Consider the following 26328-nt stretch of genomic DNA (forward strand, 5'->3'; position numbering starts at 1 on the left):
ACAGATGAAAAAAAGCAAAAGTACATAAAACAGCATAAAATGTTTGTGTGAACTATTCCTTTACTAAACCATAAGCATGAGTCAATGCTAAGTGAATGTTGAATATATTAAATGATATCTAGCCAAGCTGCTACAATGAAACCAAAACACAGGCAAGCTATTGGCGGAACCAGAAAATGGTGGATTATCATTAGCAGTCTGGCCTTGAAAATGAGTTCCAGTCAAGCAGGATAAAAAGGAAATCGACTGACACAATCAAGAGGATTTTTGCTTGCTCTTCTGTACCTGTAAACCAGATTTTCATGACACTCAAACACTGCTTGCAATCTACATCCTGTCTTCATGTGTGAAAAATTGCAACAAAACTTTCTCCTCTGCACAACATGAAAAATGTAACACTAGTGAAGTATAGTGGGCTGTTGCTGTTTCTATTAATCGTGTGTGTGTTTTTGGCCAAACATGTAGTCATTAAGCACTACAGTAATTTTTATGGCGAGACTAAAAACACTACAAATTTACCTACCATATAGCTCCCACTAAGTCTACACCCATTCTCATACATCAACTCGACTCACATAAATGCACATACGGCAATTGCCAGAAGCCAGTGATATACTTTATAAACTTACTGTTTTTCTTTTACTTTTTATTCATGATTTTTTTTTTTACAGAATAATACATATGTTTTACGCAGCAGATGCCCTTCCAGCTGCAACCCAACACTGGGAAACACCCATACACTCTCATTCACACACATACACTACAGACAATTTAGCTTACCCAATTCACCTATACCACATGTATTTGGACTTGTGGGGGGAATCAGAACACCGAGAGGAAACCCACGCAAACACAGGGAGAACATGCAAACTCCACACAGAAATGTCAACTGACCCAGCCGAAGCTCGAACCAGCGACCTTCTTGCTGTGAGGCGATTGTGCTACCCACTATAAAAATAATAATAATAATAATAATAATAATAATAATAATAATAATAATAATAATAATAATAATAATAATTCCTTATATGTAAATAGTACTTTTCTGGACAGTCAAAGTGCTTTACATATTTTTGGGGGGAATCTCCACATCCACCACCAGTGTGCAGCATCCATCTGCACGTGAGAGCAGCCATATTGAGTCCATATCAATATACTGGGGCGTTAGGACCCACACAAACAACACACTAGCTTTCTAGTACTGACTGTGCGCAGCCCTGCTTAGCTTCAGTGGGCAACCATGTGAGAGTTGCTGAGAGCTAGCTGCCAGCCCAACAACCTCTTAACCAACAATCTGTATTACAAATATAAGCATGCACCTGTACACCTGTAGATCGATTCTTTTGTTCCGAAACAGGGATTAAAATTGCTACAATGTTGCACTTTGTTCTTGGTGTGGTTCGCTTTCACACAGCAAAGTTTCTAAATGGACCAAAATAGCTAAAACAAGTGACATGCAAGTAAACTCTCCTCAAATTGGTCAGAGTTTCACGGTTTATTATGACGATGAACAATAAGACAATATAAGCGAAAGGCTGCACTTTAATTTTGAATGGTGACACCCACAGACATCATCACCAGATATAAATCAGAGGTACGACTTTCTCATAGAATTATGCATTATAGACTTTACATTATGATAAAAATGGCAGCTAACCAAGACTGCAGTTTGGTCAATTTTCTCAACAGATAAACAACTCTTGTTCATAGTTAACATGCTTTCACTTTCATATTTGACATGACACACACGTCTACCGTTAGGAATGACATCCCGTCCTACTCATAATTCTCTCATCATATAGCCGTATATGTGGCTATTTCATATCCATAAAACACTGTGATATAGCCTGGTTCGGATTGTATTGCTTTCTTACTACAATCGATTCGCTCCAGTTCGTTTCAATCGAGCCGAGACCACCTCATCCAGGCAATCTCGGACTGACTGTTTTGGCACAGATCTGAGCGCGATTGCTGGATTCACATATGCCAATGAACCGCACTAATTGGGGAAACGCGCCAGGTTCCGAAACAAAAGTCTAGGTGTGAAAGCACCCTAAGACTGTAAAACATTAAATAAGTAATACAAAATAAATAAATAAAGATGATCATAAATTCTTTTCAGGATATACATTTGTACATCAAGTTACATTGTGTTACATTGTAGCGGTTCCTTTTATAACAAGAACCAAACGTCTTAAAACCAAGCTTAAAATATCTGGAAACCATTTATTGCCATCAGAGAATTGGAAAGAGCCATGATATATTTTATCATGACTCTGACTGTCTTTGTCTGAAAGAAGAAAAGCTAGATTAAATGATGGGATAATTTAAATTTTTAATTGAACTATTCCTTCAGGCAGCAAAAAAAATAAATAAAAAAATGTGAAAAATGCAGATTCAGTTTTACCGAAAGACAGATCATCCTGTGCAGTAAGTGACAGGGACATGTGCTGTCTGTCACTAATGTGCGAGGAAAAAACTGTTAAATAATTCCAGCCTTGCGGGCGAACATATTTCTTAATAAAAATAATAATGCAAAATTCTGTTTCATGGCCGGTAATAAATATTTATGGAGCCCCCATTGGCAATTAATTGTCCTTTCTGTGCATAACCTATAGGGGGCAGTCTAGACAGTGAATGCAAGATACAGCAAAAGGGCTGAGAGAGGCAAAAGCATTTAACATTATTAGGACATGATCTCAACACAGATATTCACAAGGCAAAGACAGATAACTGCTAGAGAGAGAGATAGAAAGAGAGGGAATGGAGGGAAGATGAATGAGAGAGAAGGATGAGGAAAGAGGGAGATTAAGGGGAGGAGAGAGAGGGAGAGCCCATTCACTGAAGCCTGAGTTGAATGTTAATTAACGGATTGCGGTACGATGACTCATAGAAAGCTATTTTTAGAGTAACAACACAGACTGGAGGTGTACGCGGTTGTATAAACTTCTGTGTTTGGATTCCAAAATAACCTACATTGCTTTGGTTAGGTAAGATTCAGTCTGCGTGAGTGCCTGTGGGTGGGATTTATCACTACTCAGCACTCTTTTCATGAATATTTTGTTCTCGAGGACAGACGAGAGCTTAAAACAGCAGGGAAGTTGAAGAAAAATGCAGACTTCTACTCAAAGTTAAAGGTGAAGAGACAAAAATGTCAAAAAAAGAAATAAAAATAACTGCTTTAAACAGATCTTCCGAACACTGACTCAATTTGCCATAGGTCTGCCCTGCCCTAAACACATATTATATAGTCAGCAGCATACAAACAGATGAAGGCAAAATCATGAAGGCAAACAGATAAAGGCAAAATCATAGGTCCTCTTGTGAAATTTTGATTATTTTTCAAATATTTCCCAAGTGATGTTTAACAAAGCAAAGAAAATTTCACAGTATTTTCTATGGGAGAACACCTTACAGGGCATTTCTTTTAGTTTGGCTGAAATGAAACCATTTTAAAATAATTATTAAGGTCAATATTATTATCTCCCTTAAGAAATGTTTATTTTTGGCTCCAGAACAAACCACTGTTGTCCAATGACTTTGTTTAAATAACAAACTTGCTTAATTAACCTAATTAATGCTGTTAAAGCTGAATACTAATATATTGTAAAATATTATGGATTGTCATCATGGTAAACACAAAATAAATTAGTAACAAAAAATTAGAAATTAGTTTTTAAAATGATTATGTATAAGAGTGTACAGAACAAAATCTCTCCATTAAACAGCACTATTAAAAAAAATAAATAAAATAAAATAAATTGGGCGTAGTGTACGTGTGTGAATGAGTGTGTAAGGGTGTTTCCCAGCACTGGATTGCGACTGGAAGGGCATCTGCTGTGTAAAACATATGCAGGATAAGTTGGCGGTTCATTCTGCTGTGGCGACCCCTGATTAATAAAGGGACTAAGACGAAGGAAAATGAATGAATGAATGAATGAATAAAAGTAATAATTTCAGAGGAGCTAATCATTTTCACTTCTATTGTATTTACAGTTATACTAAAAACATATTTTCACTTACATATGATGCGACTTTTGACACAACGTAGCACAAGTTTCTTGTGTACCTAGAATGTGTCTGTGACGTTTTAGTGCAAAATAACCCACAGATCATTTATTATAGCATGTTTAATTAGCCATATTTTGGGTTTGAACAAAAACAGAAGAATAAAATAAAATACATTAAGATCCTTTTATAATGTAGACAATATAATATTGTACAATGATTAATGTCAATGATTATAATGATTATATTATGATATGAACTTTCTAACTTTGCTTATGTTGGATCAGAATTTAGTGTTTTCATATTTGGTGGATAAAACGATGACATTCTAATTCTATCTTTTACTTTAAACATTATGTTTTAGGTGCATGATCTGAACAGGATATAGCATGATCTGCCACTATTATGCAATGATTTAATGTTCAAAAAACTGCATGTCCAATGAATGTTCAATATGAACACAGCTTTACTGCACTCAACACCTACACTATCTGACAAAAGTTACAATCCCAGTTGTAAGAGCAACAAATAATAACTTGACTTCTAGTTGATCATTTGGAAAAGTGGCAGAAGGTAAATTTTTACGATGAATCATCTGTTGAACTGCATCCCAACTATTACAAATACCGCAAAAGACCTATTGGAACCCGCATGAACACCAAGATTCTCACAGAAGTCAAGTTTGGTGAAGGAAAAATCATGGTTTGGAGTTAAATTCAGTATGGGGCATGCGAGAGATCTGCAGAGTGGATGGCAACATTAACAGCCTGAGAAATCAAGACATTTGTGCTCCCCATTACATGACAAACCACAGGAGAGGGCAAATTCTTCAGCAGGATAGCGCTCCATTTCATACTTCAGCCTCAACATCAAAGTTCCTGAAGGCAAAGAAGGTCAAGGTGCTCCAGGATTGGCCAGTCCAGTCACCAGAAATAAACATTTTTGAGAATGTCTGGGGTAAGATGAAGAAGGGGGCATTGAAGATGAATCCAAAGAATCTTTATGAACTCTGGGAGCCCTGCAAGAACGTTTTATTGCCAATCCAGATGACTTGATTAATAAGTTATTTGAGTCATTGCAGAGATGTATGGATGCAGTTATGCAAGCTCATGGGGGTCAAATACACAATGTTAACTCTTTTTCCACTGCACCATGACTTTATATTCTATACTGTACATTATTTCTGTTAAGTGACAAGACTTTTGTCTAAGCAAAGTCAGACCTTACTGTCCTAATTAAATAATAAAAAATCAAGGCATGATCATATTTTATTTTGGTAAAATAAGCGTAATCTAGAGGCTTTTGCCTTTCATATAAGCCACTTCTGATACCAAATGATCAACTAGAAGTCAAGTTATTATTTGTTGTTCCTAAAACTTGGATAGGCGACAAGACTTTTGTCAGGTTTGTCAGAATTGTCTTGAATATGAAGAATGAAAAAGTTGGTATTAAAAGAAGCACATTGTGAGCCCTTTACAAAAACATACAGGACAGTTAAGCCAAATGTGAATATTCCAATGAAAAATAAAAATCTAAATGTGTAAGACTTTATTTCTTTCTGTGGAAAATATATATATATATTTTTTTGATATACAGTAAAGTACAGTTGACAACATTTGAAATGGGTTAAAAAAAGGTCTTCAAAGTTGTCCTAACATGAGAAAATTCAATAGTATACACTGGTTTTAGGACAACTTTGATGAAAGGCTTTGATCCACATCAAATGTTGACTGCTGTAAGTCAGTGGAATTCAGCACTCTCTGAAACCCACTGGCAATCACTGTACCGTAAACTTATAAAAATAAAGTATACTAATGTTTTGCTTTCCATAGGCCTTTAAGACAGAACATCATGCAGTTTTCATTCAACATAAGAGCAAGTAAATTATAAATGTTTTTTTTTATTTCTGGATGACCGACCCTTTTAGTAGTGATGCAGGATGTTAGATTCACCTGTATTCCTATAGATGATCTTGGTGTTTTCAGGTACTCCTCTGCCTTGGACACGAGCACAGCTTTATCACAGGTCATCACTGAACTGTGGCTGTCGGTGGAGGGGTGTCTCTTTCCTGCCATCGCCATGGCAGCGGCTTCCATGGCGATAGTGACGGCCTTGGCACTGTCCAGACTGTCAGTTGAGTTATAAAGGGCTCGTCCCAAACTCAGACTCGACCCGTCTGAACCCCAGAGGCCTGGGGACAACAATAAAGTCTGTTTTGTGGACGGCAACAAAACAATAAAAATATGAACCATAAGATAGAATAAAAAAAGTTAACAAAAGGATCATCCTAAGTTAAAAGCGATGCTAAAAAGGTGAGTCTTAAGAAGTTTCTTAAAACAGTCCAGGAAAGTGGCATTCCTAATGCTGATGGGTAGTGCATGCCACAGCTTAGGTGCATTGTATGAGAAAGCCCTACCATCCATGGTCTTGAGTTTACAGGGTGGCTGATACAGTGTAAGTCCTGATGCCAAACGAAGACTGCGGGCCGGAGTGGCAAGAGTCACCAGGTCACAAATGTAACCAGGTGCTAGGCCATGTACTGCTTTGAAGGTTAAAATCAAGGTCTTACAATCAATCCTTGACTTAATAGGAAGCCAGCGTAGTTGTTGAAGTACAGGAGTAATATGTTGGGGGGATGATGTATGCGAGAAAAATATTTTTTTGTTGATCATGGTTACACCACATAGGAATATTAAATTTTCACATACTTAATATAACTTATGGTTGTTCAAAAAGAGTCCAAATTTATGAAGCCTAAATATTTGTTAAGTTTTATTTAATACATTTTTTTTCAATAGGGTACATGCAGAAGGACTTTTAATTTTCAGTGACCTGGGTCAAGCGCTTCTGGTGAACTGTGTGCAATTACAAAATCTGTGCATTTAAGGTCGGTTTTCTATGAAAATCAGCCATCTCCACTGCCTAATTGATATACGATATAAAGTCTCAGAATGTGCAAGAATCACTGCATTAAATTACAATTAGTTATAATTAAATTAAAATATGAACTTTTTTTACCCTATTTTTTTATCCCATTTTCAATGAAGTTTTTGTGCTAGCCTGCTGATCCTGACATCAAGTGCGTTTAAACGATGCTGTAAAAGGATCTATATAAAATTGAAAAAAAGCCACTACCGTTCACCGAAGTTTATCGGTATGGGAAGAAACACTAGCAGTCCATATACCTATATACAATAGAGACAAAGTACACTTATGCTGAGTTCAGACTGCATGATTTTAGCCCCGATTTTGACTCAGTGACAGGCTTTGAGAAACCGCAGACAAATGCCTGAAATCACAGACCCAAGAAATGAAGGCAAAACTTGGCAGGAGCAACTGTGTCTGTTTGAAAAGTCATCTGAGCAATACCACAACCGGCTCAAAAAAGAAAAAAGTTAAAGAGAAATTGATAAGGCCAGGTGTGCAAAATAAGTACATTTTCTATCCCACTAAAGGCTCCGTTCTCATTATATAGTTAATACCAAAAGATAAACTACGTGACCTTGTGTAAGTGGTTGTGAGAGACGTAGGTTGTGGACCGAGACATCATTCACAGCGATTCTTCCTATTGTAAAGTCATGCAGTGTGAAAACATCTGTGACATGACTACTTTAAAAATCGTGCAGTCTGAACTCGCCATTTAGGCCACACCCACACATTGGGCAGCTAGTGCTGGATGGACTTTTTGATTGGATTGGATTAATTGGATTGTTTAGCACCAGTTGGTGGGGTTTCCAGATTACGATGCGTTGCGCTCTGTCTATATTGAAAACATCTGAATGAATTACAAAATTAATTAATTAAAGTTTTGTATGCTATACAGTTTTTTTTATTTATCTTTTCTAGGTAAAACATAATAGCAGTGTTGTTATTGTTAATTAAACAAAACTTATAAACATTTTATTGCTGTTGACAGAAATAATGCACATATTAAATAAAAAAATCCTAAATAAAAATCTAAAATGTTGCCATGACATCTAAATTAAATGAGTGCTACAATAAATAATACTAACACAAAAATAAATAGTCATTAGAAATAATAGACTAAAACGCAATAGCAAAACCAAAAACATGAACATAAAAGCTCTTTTTTAAACTAAATACTATAAGAGTTTGCAAAAGTACTAAGACAGCTGTTGTTTACGGACCTCTGGCCAGCTGTCCCTCATGGTAGGCATCCTGCGTGGACTCTGTACTGCTCTGCGCCGTGATGGAGATCAGGGGTTTGGAGGTGGAGCGAGGTGGAACAGGCGGAGGAGTCCTCTTGTAGGTGGGTGTACTGGGAGTGTAGGTGACCGCTGATAGAGAGAGAGAAAGAGGCTTAAAGTCAATATCTCCTGCACAACAACATGATTTTATCAAATATTTAAGAATGAAGGGAGATCAAGATTATTACATAATTATTGACCAATACTCTGAATACAGAGTGAAAACACTGTGCTGCTAATTTCTCATTCAAAATAAAGAAAAGCATGCTAATTATAATGTGTTAATATACAGAGCACAATACTAACACCAACTCTCCCTTCATTAATAAGGGAGAGAAGCAGTGACAAACAGTGCTCTGATGTGCTTGCGAACAGAATGTGAAGCCTGCCGCGGGTTCTGATGAGAGAAAGGTTATCAACAAATCTCTTTTTGCTTTAATCCACACAGCTGGACTGGGCTGATAAATGGAGCTTTGATTTGTCCTCTAATTTAGTGTACCTTTTTAGACTTTTGATGAGAGAAAAGTAAGACATTAATCAAAAGGGACAGAAAATACTACCAAACAATTCTATTTCAAATACACGTTGCTCAATGTTGTCCATCCACACACACACACACACACACACACGCACACACACACACACACGCACACACACACACACACACACACACACACACACACACACACACACACACATATATATATATATATATATATATATATATATATATATATATATATATATATATATAGGCCACTTTTTGCCTATATATATATATATACCTATACCTATATATATATATATATAGGCCACTTTATTAGGTACACCTGTCCAACTGCTCGTAAATGCAAATTTCTAATCAGCCAATCCCATAGCAACAACTCAATGCATTTAGGTAAATAGAAAGGCAACTGTAACTCATATAACCCCTTGTTACAACCGAGGTATGCAGAAGAGCATCTCTATGCACACAACACGTCGAACCTTGAGGCAGATGGGCTACAGCAGCAGAAGACCATACCGGGTGCCACTCCTGTCACCTAAGAATAGGAAACTGAGGCTACAATTAGCACAGGCTCACCAAAGTTGGACAATAGAAGATTAAAAAAAGTGGCCTGGTCTGAAGAGACTCGATTTCTGCTGCGACATTCGGATGGTAGGGTCAGAATTTGGCATCAACCACATAATCACATGGATCCATCCTGCTTTGTATCAACGGTTCAGGCTGGTGGTGGTGGTGTAATGGTGTGGGGTATATTTTCTTGCCACACTATGGGCTCATGAGTACCAACTGAGCATCGTGTCTGAGCATCTACCTGAGTATTGTTGCTGACCATGTCCATCCCTTTATGACCACAGTGTATCCATTTTTTGATGGATAATTCCAGTAGGATAACGCACCATGTCATAATGTGCGAATCATCTTAGACTGGTTTCTTGAACATGATAACGAGTTCACTGTACGCAAATGGCCTCCACAGTCACCAGAACTCAATCCAACAGAGCACATTTGGAATATGGTGAAATGGGAGATTCGCATCATGGATGTGCTGCCAACAAATCTGCAGCAACTGCGTGATGCTATCATGTCAACATGGACCAAAATCTCTGAGGAATATTACCAGTACCTTGTTGAATCTATGCCACGAAGGATTAAAGCAGTTCAGAAGGCAAAAGGAGGTCCAACCCGGTACTAGTAAGGTGTACTTAATAAAGTGGCCGGTGAGTGTGTATGTGTTTATATATATATATATATATATATATATATATATATATATATATATATATATATTGATTTTGAGCATATTTATAATTGTTAAAACACACAATCTAAGACTAATTTTATTTTATTTTTACCAAATTTCCATAGAAAACATTTATTCTAAAATTTACTTTCAGTGTGGTAGAAATTCATTCTTCAAAGATGATTCATTGTTCAGGATCTGTTATGGCTCTATCACGGGTTGCTGGATAACATCACATTCATTGAAACACACATTGGGATCTAAATTACATTTCATTTTAAAGTTTAATCTAAAAAAATATTTGGTATGGTATAAAAAACAATAAAAACTCATGCAAATGTTAGAGGTCATTACTGATATATTGATGTGACACTGCAATTTTTCAGTTCGCCTTTCACTCCAGTTGTCATGATGATAATATCACTTCAAGATCCTGCTGTACGTCTTAATAAGTCAAAGCCACCTCTCATCGCATTAGCCAGCTTTAAAATCTCACAGAAAGGTCATGTGTACAACTGAGTCAGACAGTCTGAACGAAAGAGAGATAAGGAGAGATTAAAAGAGAAAGATGGATCGTAACAACAAGGGAGTGGAAGAGAGAAAGAGAGTTTGAAGGGCCGAGAATGAACGAGAGAGGAGTGATTCAGCACTGGTACAAAAATAGATGTTACAGCCAAACAAATAATGCAACAGGGACTCATAACTCTCTCTGCGCTGCCCGTTTTATCAAATGAGCCGAGAGTGATGGCATCTGTGCTTTCATTGCTATGAAGAGAGAGGAAGGGGCAAATGAGAGTTTGTGAGAGTCCATCACACTAACAAAACAAAAGAAAAATACTCACTGTTTACAAGGCTACAAAAGAAGAGAGTTAAAGTTGATGACAGTCATTTTGTTTTAAGTTTGCTGCTCTTGGGAATCATTAGACAGCTTTAACCGATGAAACACATGAAAGGGAGACAAAAATCACAATTTGGGATTTTAACAGATGTGAGAAAGTAAATGAATTCACAATTGAGTACGCAAATGCCACAACAAAGTCTTCACTGTCAGTCTATAAAAGAGCACAAGAGAGTTTTTTTACAACTATAGGACTGAGATTTGAGGATGGTAATCAATAGAATGTTTTTGTAGATCTCATCTGTTTGTATTAAATATTCCTGTTTTAACAACAATTACATTTAACACAGAAAAAGCTATAAATCTTGTCTCCGAGGTGGTACCTTTCAAAAGATTTTTGACTTTTGTGTTTTTTAGGTACTAACATATAAAGTTTAGGTAGGCTGTTCATACCTTTAAGGTACCAGTGTGGCTTTTTAGGTACAAATGTGCACCTTTGAACACAAACAATATGTCAAGATCTACACATTTCAAGATCCATTCATTCATTCATTTTCTTTTCGGCTTTGTCCCTTTATTAATCTGGGGTTGCCACAGCGGAATGAACCACCAACTTATCCAGCATTTGTTTTACGCAGCGGATGCCCTTCCAGCTGCAACCCATCTCTGGGAAACATCCATGCACACTCATTCACACTCATACACTATGGACAATTTAGCCTACCCAATTCACCTGTACCGCATGTCTTTGGACTGTGGGGGAAACCGGAGCACCCAGAGGAAACCCACGCGAACGCAGGAAGAACATGCAAACTCCACACAGAAACTCCGACTGACCCAGCCGAGGCTTGAACTAGCAACCTTCTTGCTGTGAGGCAACAGCACTACCTACTGCGCCACTGCGTCGCCTTCATTTTCAGATCCACTGAAATATGATATAATATAAACTGGAAATAGTGATCTGTGTGTATCTGGTGATCTATTGCCAATTGTGTTTATTTCCTATTTGTTTACATAAAAAATGAATTTCATTAGCATTTTATCCAATCACACATCACTATTTCAGTGGTAATAAATCGTTCAACAAAAGGTTGTCATCCCTGTATCACCCGAGAAACTGTACCTTTATTTCTATAAGACAGTAGTGTAATTTAAAACTGCATTACTTATGACGCTACACAGAGAATGTCAAAAACTTTCAGTATAGCTCCACCCACTGCCATGTAGCACTGGGAATGACTTAATAAAGTCATTCATTTTATTATACACTACATTGCCAAAAGTTTTGTGACACCCATTCAAATCATTGAATTAAGGTGTTGCCAACACTTCCATAGCCACATGTGTATTTAATCAAGCACCTAGTCATGCAGATGCTTCTACAAGCATTTTTGAAAGAATGGGTCACTCTCTGGAGCTCATTAAATTCAAGTGTGGAACAGTGTGCCACCTGTGCAATAAGTCACATTCATTCAATCAATCATTTTCTTTTCGGCTTAGTCCCTTTATTAAGCAGGGGTCGCCACAGCGGAATGAACTGCCAACTTATCCAGCATATGTTTTACACAGCGGATGCCGTTCCAGCTGCGACCCATCACTAGGAAACAACTGCAATAAGTCTATTCATGAAATTTCCTGTTAGTTGTTTTATAACAATGTGGAAGCAATTGGAAACAACAGCAACTCATGCACAAAGTAGCATTTCTGAAGTCAGGTGCCAACTATCTTATCACGAACCTCCAACTTCAACGGAATAACTCAACTAGTCAATACAGATACAGACCTCTAAACTTTGTGTGTCCTTCAGATTAGCTCAAGAACAGTGTGTGGGGTTTTCATGGCCGAGCTGCTGCATCTAAGCCTTACATTGTGCGTGTGTGTGATGCAGTGGTGTAAAGCACGCCACCACTGAACTCAGTCTGTCAGTTGCCAGTAAAATTGTACTTGCCTGACTGCATTATACCAAATGTAAAGTAAAGGATGGTATGGCATGGGGTTGCTTTTCAGGGGTTGGGTTTGGCCCCTTAGTTCTAGTGAAAGGAACTCTTAAAGCTTCAATATACCAAGACATTTTGTATAATGTCATGCTCCAAACTAATGGAAACAGATTGAGTATTGCTCCTTCCAGTTATATGCACACCATGGCACAAAGCAAGGTCCATAAAGACATGGATATGTGATTTTGTTGTGGAGGAACTTTACTGGCCTGCACAGTAGTGTTACAGTAGTGCACAATACACTTTTGGGATGAACTAGAGCAGTTGGAAAAAAACTTCAGCAGTCCTTAAAGCACTTTATTTGAATCCTGAACATTCTTATCAATAAAAGGTCATAGACCATATAGAATCATGTTCTGGATATTAAAATCTCTTTCATTTCCTCATACAGCAATTGATTGTAATAACTTACAAAGCTTTATAATGGTTGTTAATCAATGGCTTTTGTTGAAGCCATCATTTGCATCTAATTTTTACATTTTACACTGAAGTGAGAAAACCCATTACCCATGATTTTGCAATGCAACCAGAAAACTGCATTAAAAGAAATGCATAAGTCTATTAAATATTATATATTAATACACTTTAAAATAGTGTTTCCCACAATCAACAAATTTAAATAAAATGTTTTAATAATTATAAAAAGGTTTTATTAAAATTATGTCAGTTTCTTTAATCCCAAAATATCTGCAATTATTTTTGTCCATTTTTTGGTCCAAATTTCTAATTAAAGTTTATGCTGTTGTACTGTGATTAGCTGATTGGCATAACTAGTTGGTTCATGGCTTGGAACTCTAAATTAAAGAGTTTTTAAAGGTATTAAAGGAAAGGTTTTTTCCCACAACATCCACTGCATCTGCATCACTGTAGTCACTGTGTTCTGCTAGAAAAGAAAAGATGTTTGACAGTACAGATATCATACCATGAAACAATTACATCATTTTAATTGTCCTTCATTTTACACTCAAGCTCTGCATGTACATACTAATTTTTAAATGACACTTTTAATATATATATATATATATTAAAATTATATACTATTATATATATATATATATATAATTACAACAAATGGGCAGTAACTAGGTGTGAACCTTGAATCTGTCCCAAAAACAAATAACCTATGAAGTCACCTTATTTTAGCAATTTCTTTGGCTAGAGTATTGTAACTGTAATTGTAAATGTATGCACTGTAAAATAAACTGCGATCATATTAATGAACGAATGTAAAAGAATATTTCGGTTTAAGGAACAAGTTGGGGTAATTATGCTCATTAAAAGATGATCAGTGTGTCTTTACCTGGTGGTTGTTGGGATGGCCGATCCACACTGCCTGAAGAAGGGAGATGGAACTGAATTCCTACAAGCAAACATACACAAACTTTTTGAAGCCAGACCACATTCTCACACGCAGACATACAAAAAGACAGACACAACATACATACACACGTCATTCTGAGCTCAGTACAAACACGCTCAATTCTGCATCATGGGCCTTGACAATAACTATTCACAAGCAGCTTGTTCAAAAATAGAAACACCTGATGAAAAGTGAATCATCGTTCCAAATGAACACAAAACTTCTTCCACTGTGTATTTGAAAGACAGTACACCACAGAAAAGTAATATCCCAAACCCCCAAAACTAAAAAAAAAGTAATACAAAAACATTCACTTCAACCTGAACTAAATCTTCAAGTCCTAGTAAAGCTAACAATATCAGAATCGAAATCATAATCCCCAATCGCTACGCAGAACCTTCTAATCACCTTGTGCTTTTGCATAATGTCACGCTGGATTATTTACAATGACATCGAAAGTGTTACTGCTTGAGGCAATTTGCTCAGCTATGAACTTTGCAGAGGCCTACAAAAGGAAATTAATATTATTATGACAGCAGATCAAGTAGTATAATAAGTCTTACCAGTTACAGAGAAAACAAACAAATGTGTACATGTGTGTGTGTGTGTGTGTGAAGAGAAATGAGTAGAGAGAGGTTTTGTAGCTTACAGTACATTCCTAATTCAGAGACCACCATGCAACGGTCTAAAACAGCTCATGTAAAAGTTGTCATTTTATTAATTAAAGAAATAATTAACATTCACTTAGTTACAGATCATCGTGATTGCAGACATTTAAGATGATCTCAGGAAAATAAACAACAACAATCAGCTGACAGGAGTGAAGATACACAGAGATAAAGAGGCTTGTTTTCACATGTTCACATGTTTTTTTTTTTCAGGCTTTGCGTCTCTGTGGTTAATATTTGAAACCTTACAGTCAAAGTGCTTTCATTTTGGAATTTTGAAGCCATTAAGAGTTGAATCAATGGATAAAATCACAGTGGCACAACAATATTGAGGCTGGGTGGTTAAACGCCCACATTCATGAGCAAGACAAGGCACACAATGCACAAGCAGCCAATGAAATGTGCAGTACCAGGAAACAGTACCCTTTCTATAAGAGAAACACTGCTTTTACTACACTTAAATGACCCATAAGGCTCTGTCAGGTATTTCCTGCCCACTAAAATGACTTGCAATGACTTCATATTGTAGAAATGGGACCAGTGAGCGTCTTAATGCGTGTCCAGAGTTGCTACAGTCAGTTTTGTCCTGCACTTTAAGCACCTGTGGGTCTGTTCTAGACATGTTTGTAAAACCCACTTTTATTACTCAAGAAATAGCTCTCCAGCACAGCAGAGGGCAATATGTGGACAATGCTGTAAAATAAGGCCTGAGAGCTCTGTTATGGATAAAGGAAGACCTGTTAGCAATGGCTAAATCCCAATACGCATGCTTGGCTAACTATATAGTATGTGATATAAGAATCAGTGTCCTCCTAATCTGTGAAAATCATAGGTCAAAACTGCTGTCCAGTGAATGTTCAAAATACTCTATGCATCTTTATGTGCTTTTTGATGAGTATTTTCCACAATCTGTTACACTACACAAGAACATCATTGTCGTTGGGTTGTAATGGTTGTAATTTAATGACCATACTATACTTTGTAGTGGCACGCGAACTGGGAATTAGCCAGGATTTCCATTGCAACATTAAATATTTACAGATTAAAGATAGGTAACTGGGTTGAATTAGTAGGGAAACACATTTAAAGTCTTCGAAAGCTTTTAAAACCATCCAGTATATGCACAGTTCTCAAAACACACTGTAAACATCTTTCGGTTGGCTATATGACTACAAATGAACTGAAAGCCTTGAGGATTTTACTAAAAACAACAACAACAACAACAACAAGAGAACAAATTCTAAATACAGTTAGATGCAATTAGCTACAACCATTTGATGAAAAATAAAAATACATTCACTGCAAATATTAATGTTAACCTGCAGTCTCAACTACTGTATATTAACTCCCTCAGGAACATTGATATTAATACCAATTTAATGTAAAACTGTTGCTAGCAAATGAAAGGTCATCGCTGTATCTGGTTTCGAAATTTCATCTGATTGTCGGATACAAGTCCATTGCTTTGCATTTGTCACTACCACCTTAGAGAGTGGGGTATATGCACACAGACTTTTCATTTCAGTCAGCCAGCCTCAGGGCTTCCGGTTAATTGTTATCCCATACAAAATTGGCATGTTTAAGATCTGATTTCTTTAAAAAACATCTTTACTGCCTGGCTGAGAAACGATATAAAGTTGGTATCAGACTAAACAAGAAACGCTGCATTAAATTATATTTTTCCGCGCCATGTCTTTAAAATATGGAAATTAATTTTACCTCAGTATTTTCAGTTTCTGCGCTTGCCCGCTGCTAATGACGGCGCCTGTTTAAATGATTTCTTTTTTTACGCTTTAACAACCAAATAAACGCTTAATTCTATTTAAGTGATTATATTTGAATCACATTACAACATCGATGCTGTAAAAGAAACCTTATCCAATTGAAAAAGGTCACATAAACCTTTCACCATAAGTTGATCATTGGTTGAAAAACACTAGCTGTGCATATAGCCAATTAATGCCAGTTAATAACAGAGATAGCCAACAGCCAGAGTGTTTTCTTAAGTACCCTGATTTGTATATAATTTTGATAATAATAAACTGCCCATTTGGCATTGATATCTTTGGTCAATTTACTGCCACAAATAAACTGGCATCATTTTTTAACACATGGAGCTGTTGTGTCTGTAATGTTATTAATATTTGCAGAGAAACGAAGTCACAGGATACAATCGGCTGCATATGTACAATAATAGAGGAATCCTGGGGGATATATATTATGCTTGTGTGTCAAGCATACACACAGTATGTTGTATCTCTTTTATAATAATATATGTGGATTTGAAAGATTAGCATGAATTTGTAAGAAGTGTGCAAGATAAATTTTGTTTACAGGTAACTGTACAAATATTGTCAAGTGCCTTCTATTTGTGTGTTTACACCACAGGACTTACTTCCTAACCTGTATGCATTTCTGTGGCTTGTAGATCTATATGCAAAATTAAATTAACTGTATAATGATTACATGCTCCTGTTCATGTAACCAGAGCAGATTAACAGTGCCTCGGACCTCTGTAAATGTAAGTCATTTTAAGAAATAGTGATTCAATATTAATATTTGAAATATTTCCACATACGCCCAGAAAGGGAATCAAAAAATATTACATTCAGCATGTCCTATGTCCCCTCAAGATATAAGTTTTAAGCAAAAAAAGAGAAAAAGAACAGCAGTCACTTTACACAGTATCATAACATAGCCGTCGTGCCTTAAAAATTCACAGTACTAAATTGTCCTCCACTTTTACAGTGAGACTTTGGCTCTGAAGACTTTGAGTTAAATGGAATAAAGGATTCCATCATTCACACCCGAAAAACGACCATTACATTACATTCAGAGAAAAAAACAGATTATCAAAAATCCATAAAATGTATCCGAGCAGTTGTTTTAGGTAGTCTTTGGCCAACTTTCAGTCTTGTTCCATCTGAAAAAGGATTATCCCTATGCCTTCACTCTCACAGAACATGACCAAAGTACCAATTCCTGGTTGATCCAAGATAGGTTTGTACAGAGATTTATTTTGCAGTTTACTCGGTAGTTTCTAAAGTTCATTGGCAAGAGTGTCTTGACTGGAAGTCTTCGTTCTCTGCCAAAAAACAATCACAGTATTTACTAAAATACATCTGAGTCTCTGTAAAGAATGTCCCTGGAGAGGAGTGAAGTTCAAGGTGACTCACTGGTTTCACAGAGTAAATAGGTGCTGAATGTCTGAAGTACACTAATGCAGTGCCATTTTTGTCATCAGACTGCTTTTAGCTACAACCTCTCTCATAACCTCATCCATGCCTAAAATGTAACAACCCCCTTCATCTTTTATCCTTTTCACACTCTCTACTTCTCATTCTCTCTTATATAATTACACACACACACACACTCTGGAGAGACACAAACCTGTAAACATCTTGCTACATAACTTAACAGTCTTGTATTCTGTCTGCAAATATTACATCTTATGATTATCTATTGCACACCCCGTGTAACTTCATGCACTTTCAAAGAGCTCAGAGTGACAGTGACATATAAGACATCTCTGAATTGTTTGAGTATTTCTTGTGGTAAATTTCCATACTGGAGCTCCGTGACATTGGCTGCCGTCCACGTGTTTTCCGCTGCCACCGAGTCCACAGGAAATCCCTACTGGATGGAGAATAAGAAGGGCTGCTTATGGCTGCTGTTCCCTTTGGTGACCCATTATCGCTTGTTTCGCTCTTAGACACATCTAAAGCTGACTGAAGCTCCAGCAGGGATAAATTGAAGGGGTGCACAGTCGCTGGGTCTATGGTAGCGAGTCCGGGAGGATTCGACCCTTGTGTCGCTGGTTCATCCATGCTAGTGATTTCAGGATCGAAAGTGTCTGACTCAATTGAGCACAGAACGGCAGAGAAAAGAGTCTCAGACTCAAGGGGGCCTGATTCAACAGGGTCTGGCTGGACTGGGAAATTAATCATTGGGTCAGAGGAATCTACATTCTGACCATCTTTCTCTTCAGAGCAGGACTCAGCACCATCTTCTTCTCCAAAGATCATGAATGTTTCCTTTTTGGACCATAAAACAAGAGCCTGAGAGTCTAGTTCATGTGCAGCTGGCTTTTGACAAGTGGGAAAATGTGGTTCGGGGCTTGCTGGGTTTGATATATCAGAGTCTGTTCGGGATTCTGGCTCTGGTGTGGCAGGCTGGAGATAAATGGTGTCCAAAAGTTCTGGAAGGGGTGGTTCTTGTGCTGTAGACTCAAAGGAGCATGTATAGACAGTTTCTGGAGTTGGAGGGTTTGGCAGAGCTAGATCTAAAGGACCTGGGCTTTGAGAGCCAGAAACATTGAGTTCAAGAGATTCTAAGCTTGGCCATTTTAAGTCATGAAGATTCAAAGAATCCAAGGTCAATGGACTCAGAACACTGGGGTCCAGTTCGGGTAATGTGAAGTCCATTTGTTCTTCATCTGAATGACTGAGCAACAATGGTTGCATTGATTCTAGGACTGATCGTTCCTGTGTAGTTGTGATAACAAGCTCTGGTGTACATGGACCAAGCTCCTCCGGAGACCCTGGAGAGGGCTGATCAAGAGATTCGTGTAGGGATGAGCCAGTATCTTCCGGATCCAGTTTAGGCCATTGCAAACTGGCAAGGTTCACAAGCTCTACATTTGTGAAGTCTAAAACAACTGATTCAACATGCTCAGGAGTGGATGACTTTGTAAAGCAATATGATTCTACCTCTGGTACTGGTTCTGGGGGATCAGGAGGAGTCATAGAGTCTGAATCTAGATCAGGCCAACAAAGCGATGCAACATCAACGGGATCTGGAGGGGTAAGATTAGCAAAAGTAGGATCATCAATGTCTGCTAATTCAGAGTTGGGGTCAGTTTGAAAAAATGGTGACGAGGCTGAGACCTGCAAAACGTTTCTATCTGCAGGTTCAGAGGGAGACATGGATAAAACACTGGGATCAACCGGTGATGGGCAGTTAACGGCTGCATCCGCTGTGTTCTGCCGCACCAGGGTCTTGCTTCCTGCCTGGGTGCTGACAGACACTTGAGGTGCAGCTGTCTGGGTTTCCCTCACACAGCTCGGTGACCATGTGCTGTAGTGTTGTGTAAAGGTGGAAAAGTTCCTGTTAAAGGCTCTGAGCTCTGTGCACAGATCCTTCCTGAGCTCGGCTAACTCCTTACGCATGGCTGACACATCCTCTCTCCACTGCTGGCTGATGGCCAGGGCCAGATCCGCCGTCTCCTGGACACTTGACTGAACAGGCCGTGGCCTGATGGGTGCACTCGTTTTCAATGGGGGAAACGAGGGAGTCCTGGACGGTGAGCCATTACCATAAAGAGTGCTGGATTCATCTCCTCTCCTGCGGAGGCCCGTATTGCCATGGGCCATGGAGGTCAAGTCTGGCCCCTCGTTGGGTAAATTGTCCTCATTAAGCAAACCAGTGCCCTCCAGCACATCATTTCCCTCTGGAAGAAAAATATAAAAATGCCATTGTATATAATGTGCCCAGCGGCGAAGCCAGCTGGGATTTGTGCAGTTTGCAGCCTCCATTTAGAGTTCAACCAAACATATGTGAGCCAAAATAAGTTTCGGGCCAGATCAAGTTTAAATCTTTTTTGTGCACTAAAGATCACATAGGTCAGATAAAAATGAATGGATATGGGAATTAATTATTTACAGGAAAGAGATTCAGTGATGTACGCAATTTGCAAATCAAAGGGCTTTGTAAAATCTCACAAATTGTTTTGAGATTTGCTCAGTATGCAACCAATGCAATCTCAGCTCCCTCTGCTTTAGATGGCGGGAGCTAGTTATTTTGAGTTATTGTGATCACGCTACCAAACAGATCCCATTTTGACTCACAGCTTTTTTTTTCTCCGTTATTACTCTGCCTTCTCACTCCATCCTCTATTTGCATATCTCTCAAAGCACAAAACAGAGAACTGAAGCCTGAGGACACCTGCAGGGGATAATAACAACGGCATCTATAGAGCATCATCAGGTCCCTCTGACAGAGCAGGTCTGTGCTTTGTGCCTTGAAAGGAGGCAATTGCGAGCAAAAGCTTTCAGTCTCTTTTTGTGTGTGTGTGTGTGTCTCAGCAAAGCAGGTATGAACCCTATTGAATATGAGAGGTCCACTTTGACCCATCACTGACCAGGTCTTTACTGGGGGAATCATTGATTTCAACCGATACCTCGACACACAAACAGCCAAATTCAAACAAAACTATTTGCTCCTTGCTTTAGCAATAAGTTAACAGGAAATTTTGGTGATCAGTGATTGTACACTTTAAGATATTCCTTGCCCAGTCACTGTTTCATAATATATGGCGTTTAATATTATGAATTTATTCAAATCAAGCTCAAAAAGAGACTCTGTTTATAAGAAAGCCAATATTGCTCATAATACTTCAAGCATATATCAGTGAGAAGGCAGTGCAAAAACTCTAGCATAATGTTTGTCTAAACTGATTTTGGCCTTAATTCACACATGTCCAGGGATTAGATTCTGATGCATTTAATTCTATTTATTTAAGGGGCCTGTTTCACCACTGACCCTTAAACAAGCACAGCTTCAGTTGCGGACCCTGTGGGAGAGAGAACTCAAAACCGATGTGTTTAAAACCACCTTCACGCCCAGAAGAAAAAGCAAGAGAGGGACAGAGAGAGGAAGAGAAAGAAAGAGAGACTAGAAGATGTGCGAAAGTGAGAAACAGAGAGCCCACAGAGTGACAATCATCCGACTGAGAAACATTTTGGGATCGCAATACACACCACCTCGTGTCTCCATCATTGCTTTTCACCCCTCCCTGTCTGTTAGCCAAGAGTCAACTGAGGCAGAAAATAGGACAAGGTAGAGATCCAAATTGAAAATCTTGAGAGACAAAACACACAGTGGAAGAATAAAAAAGGTCATATCTTAATTTGGATACAGTATTTTAAAAAGGGGATGTTTCACTTTTCACCATTTTATGTATTTATTTTGTCACAATATTTGGGGATTGAATTCAATAGGGTTCATATTCTTATGCTCTGAGGCACACCAGCACTTACCTCTGGGTTAAGAAGCTGTACACAAAACAACCACTCTGCTGTAAGCCGTTCACATGCATGCATGCCATGCTACACGTAATACAATGCTACTGTATATTAAAAAATAAATAATCCTTTAGATGAAAAGCTTTTCCTCCAATCTGAATTTAACTTACAAATCATTCATTCTGAAATATTTTGACTGGGTTCTGTATCTACACTCTCAAGACATGCAGTTCTTAAATTCATGAAATGATATAATCACTGAGCTAAGTGCTCTTGCTTCTAAACTGACATACTCTTAATCAAACTGCTCATTCGTCATTTTAAAGTTTACAGTTGTAAAACTGACTCAGGTATGCCTTTAAAGATCAGAATAAAACTGAATCAAAAATAAAGTCAGTTGGCACATCAGTTGGCAATTAACTTTAATAGGAAATAAGTTATGGGCTGATAACACTGAACGTGCTTTTACGTTCCAAAAACGCGAAGTGCACTGCAATATCTTTTTGTTGACGTGTGGTGCACTTTTTACATCGCTACGCAATGACTGAGTGTTTTTGTTGATTTTGGTATAATTTAAATTCATTCATTCATTTATTTTCTTCTCGGCTTAGCCCCTTTATTAATAAGGGGTCGCCACACCGGAATGAACCGCCAACTTATGCAGCATACGTTTTAAGCAGCGGATGCCCTTCCAGCCATAACTGGGAAACACCCATACACTCTCATTCACACACATACATTACGGGCAATTTAGCTTACCCAAATCACCTATAAGCCTTTGTAGGGGAACACCCAGAAGAGGGAAACCCATGCGAACACGGGGAGAACATGCAACCTCCACACAGGAATGCCAACTGACCCAACATTCTTGCTGTGAGGTGAGCATGCTACCCACTCCGCCACTGCGCCACCCCGTATAATTATAATATTTAATAATATTGTGATATTCAAGATTTGTGAATTCATACAGCTCCGGATAACTCAAAACAGTAACCAGTAATCTCTCTTCTATCTTTAAAAGTCTCCGTAGTCATCTTGACAAACACTGCAGTCACCTCAACAAAAACCCCACCTCTGCTTTCATTTGATTGGAGAATGAAAAAGACGCGACTGACGTAACATTCTTTTTCTGCTCAGAGTTTAAGTTTTTTTCAACTGTTAGTGATCAGTGCGCAATGGCAAAAACGGTTAAAATGCGAGGTGCGCTAAACGCTCACGACTGTTAGTAAATCATTCAAAAAAGGCGCCTCTCGACACAAAAAACACGCACAGTGTGATCGGCCTATTAAATTGTAAAAAGTCTCACTGTCACAGAGATCCTCACTCCCACAAAAATGTATTATAAATGAAATAAATCATAGTTACTTTCATCAAACTCTGGTATACCAAAGTCAGTTTTAATAAATACAAAATGCACGTTCTCTGGAATCTTACAACTTGTACTTTGAGACAAACACAAGCCAAGACCAGACACAGGAGTGCATGGCTTTCCATACAGAAAGCCCACTTACCTGTGGTGGACCTGATGGTGGATGTGACAGTAGATGATGTCATGGAGGGAACACAGTCATCGTCCTGTGAAAATCCAGCCTGGATGGCTCGCAGGTAACTGTGGCTACGTGTCCTGAAGCAGCCCGGCAAGTCCAAAGCGTCCATGGCCTGAGATTCCACCTCACTGAACACGGATTCACACACCGACTCAAACTGGCCATTAACCTCGGTCTCGCTCACCTGCAGAACCAGAAAAACCCAGACAACACATCTCAGCATGTTCAGACCAACTCCTTTTTTTTCCTATGGTTGCTTTCTTGGCTTTATTTGCTGTTGGGCCTATATTTCTCCCTTAGTCCCAGCGAACAGTCTAATCTTATCTACACAGGACTGTACGTGAGATAAAAACTGCGATACGGTCACAACACAATCTCTGCGGATAAAACATTAAGTCTTCCTGCCGAAGTCTGAGGAAATGAAATGCTTTCCTAGAATCCTCCTCATTCCAGAGCAATACCTGCTTAGATCGCCTCGGAAAATCTGAGATGAGAATGTCAGTGATAAAGTGATATCTGTCTAGTCGAGCTGAACTGGCCTGATAGGATTCTAACAAGCCATCAGATTCCCATTTAGCAATCTCTAAAATCCATCGCGTTCCATTGAAAGGGAATTATCCCCTAATGACCGCAGCAAGCCACTGATGATTCTCAGACGTCTAGGGTAAGCACGTGTGCAAAAATCAGGGTCTTGAGAATAAAAACCCAGTTGTAAGACCTCAAGCCAAATCAATACAACCCCCATTACTTCACTTTAAAAGAGCGGTTTAGATGTTAGCTGCTGATACATCTGACAATTTAAAAACAGGCAAGCACAATAACACTATATTTGATATAACTGGCAAACTGGGCTCTAAATCCTCTGTTTGTGTTATGTTTTTCTGCACTGTGACTGTGAGGGTAAAAAGTCCTGGATTACCTTGAACATAGTGAAGTCGGGCAGATGTGTCTCTCACCTGGCTGACCTGGCTGACACAGCTGGCCTGACTCAGGGTGCTGACCGCTCTCATGTAGCTCTGATTCCTGGACCGGAATTTGGGCGAGTTGTAGTTGGGTGACGGTTCCAGTGTGATGCTGGGATGGATTTCCCTAGAGGTCTGAAGATGGTAGCTTTGACTAGGCATGCAGTGAGGAACGAAAAGAAAAAAAGAGGAAAGAAGAAAGTAAAATGTATACATTATCTGTCTATCTAATGTATTTATCTAACTATCTACTTATAGACTCCTGCATAAAAGATCTACAAGTCAATTCTTTATTTTTATTTTTTAAAGAAAAAGATCAACCAGGATTCCCAACAATTCTAGACAAGGAAACATCATGTAAATTAACAAAATATTACAACTCTGTGAATATAATGCTAAATGCAAATATATTTTTGGAAGAAAATATGTGTAAAGCTGTATTTATTAAAAGCCAGTAACACTATACATGAAGGGGGTGTTCATAAGACTGTCATGACACATTTATAATCATAAAATGACATGTCATGAATTTGAAGGAAACGCTATACATGCTTATGACAACTGTCATGTCATTTGAAATGCAAAGATGGAATTGTTTGAGATGTCTTTGCTTTGACAACTTGACATAAACAAGTATAGTACATCACAACTTGTCTTTGTCATGACAACTTGAAATTTCCATCATAAATTGATGATGAACATGATTGACATGAGGCCATTATAATTGTGTCAGGGATATATTTCTGATCATTTTTTGTAAAAAAAAAAATGAATGTTATTAAAAGTTCACAGTAAAAGTGTTGATACCCTGACAAATAACTATTAACAGTGTCATAAATATTTAATGACAAATTCAATTTCTACCATTGTAATCGAGGTCTAGAAAAAAATTAATGATGCTGCTTTTCAATTTATGACACATTATAATGGTCTCATGACAATCATGTTTATGAAAGATTTATGACAAGTGTTACGTTTCACGTATGTTTTGTTTGTTCTGTTTTGCGTGCTCTTCTTTTTCTTCCGCTGTGTGTCATGTGCTGGTTCTAGGTGTGCAACCATTGGTCCAAGGAGCTGTCAATCACCATCGACACGCCAATCAAAACCGAGTCCGCTCCGTATAAAAGCCGTGCGCTTGCGCTGTTCTTGAGGAGCGCTTGGCTTACAGCCAGACTCCTCACTTGTGTCGGCCAGCCTGTTCATCTGTGTTTTGCTTACGGTTTTGCTTACAATTTGCTGTATTCTAGTTTTCTCTTTATCAAGAGACTTCGTTATTAGATATGCTTGTGCAGCTCAGTATTATCTAGTGAGAAATTGAACGATCTTTGTGAGAATTGGATTATATGAGATTGTGTTTTGCTAATGGCTAACAGTGTGTACTTTACGAGAACTCTAGTATTGTGAGCCGCTTAGAATATTTATTTGTTAGTTAGTTTAAGGAGGCGTTGCCACATGTGTAATTTTGTTTTGAAGTTATGAAGTTTAGTTAAGCTTCGTGCTGAAGATTACGGTTTATGTTGTCTTGATGGCGTCAAGCTATCATGACAAAGATAAAGGATATGATGTATTTGGTTATGTGAAGTTGTCAAAGACAGTTCAAAAGATGTCGTCTCTGCATTTATATTGACCAACACAGGATCAAAAGGAATTTGTGACCAGGGCTTTATATTTGAGAAAAGAGAAATGTTTGAATGCAGGTGCATATGGATGCATTTTGTTTGTAAAACAAATGCTATGAGGCAGTACTGCTGACTGCTTGCCTCCATATGGAAAACTTTTCTGGAATTTCTGGTTTGCTCGGTAGCACACCACGAATGCAGAGTGAAGCAAACTGGGGTTTGAGTCCCGTATAGGACAGTTCCAGAAACCAGGTAAAATGAAACCCAAAAAAAGAAATGGTGGTGATAGTTTTTCTGTTCTAATGTGATTTTAAAAAACACTATCAGTTGGGTTTAGGTAGGAGGGCGGGT

At 38.2% G+C, this 26328-nt stretch overlaps 1 protein-coding gene across 1 annotated transcript in view; it reads right to left on the bottom strand.

Moving 5' to 3' along the window:
- dlgap2a (discs, large (Drosophila) homolog-associated protein 2a) overlaps positions 1 to 26328 on the bottom strand; it is a 179831-nt gene that overhangs the window by 13518 nt on the left and 139985 nt on the right. The window contains exons 5-9 of the mRNA XM_056477174.1: positions 24353 to 24512; positions 23361 to 23580; positions 14100 to 14159; positions 8157 to 8306; positions 5961 to 6199 (exon numbers count right to left, since the gene is read on the bottom strand). Of these exons, the coding sequence (XP_056333149.1) occupies positions 5961 to 6199; positions 8157 to 8306; positions 14100 to 14159; positions 23361 to 23580; positions 24353 to 24512 (829 nt within the window). The remainder of the gene's footprint in view (positions 1 to 5960; positions 6200 to 8156; positions 8307 to 14099; positions 14160 to 23360; positions 23581 to 24352; positions 24513 to 26328) is intronic.

Source organism: Danio aesculapii, chromosome 17 (assembly GCF_903798145.1).
Source record: "Danio aesculapii chromosome 17, fDanAes4.1, whole genome shotgun sequence".
Taxonomy (NCBI): domain Eukaryota; kingdom Metazoa; phylum Chordata; class Actinopteri; order Cypriniformes; family Danionidae; genus Danio; species Danio aesculapii.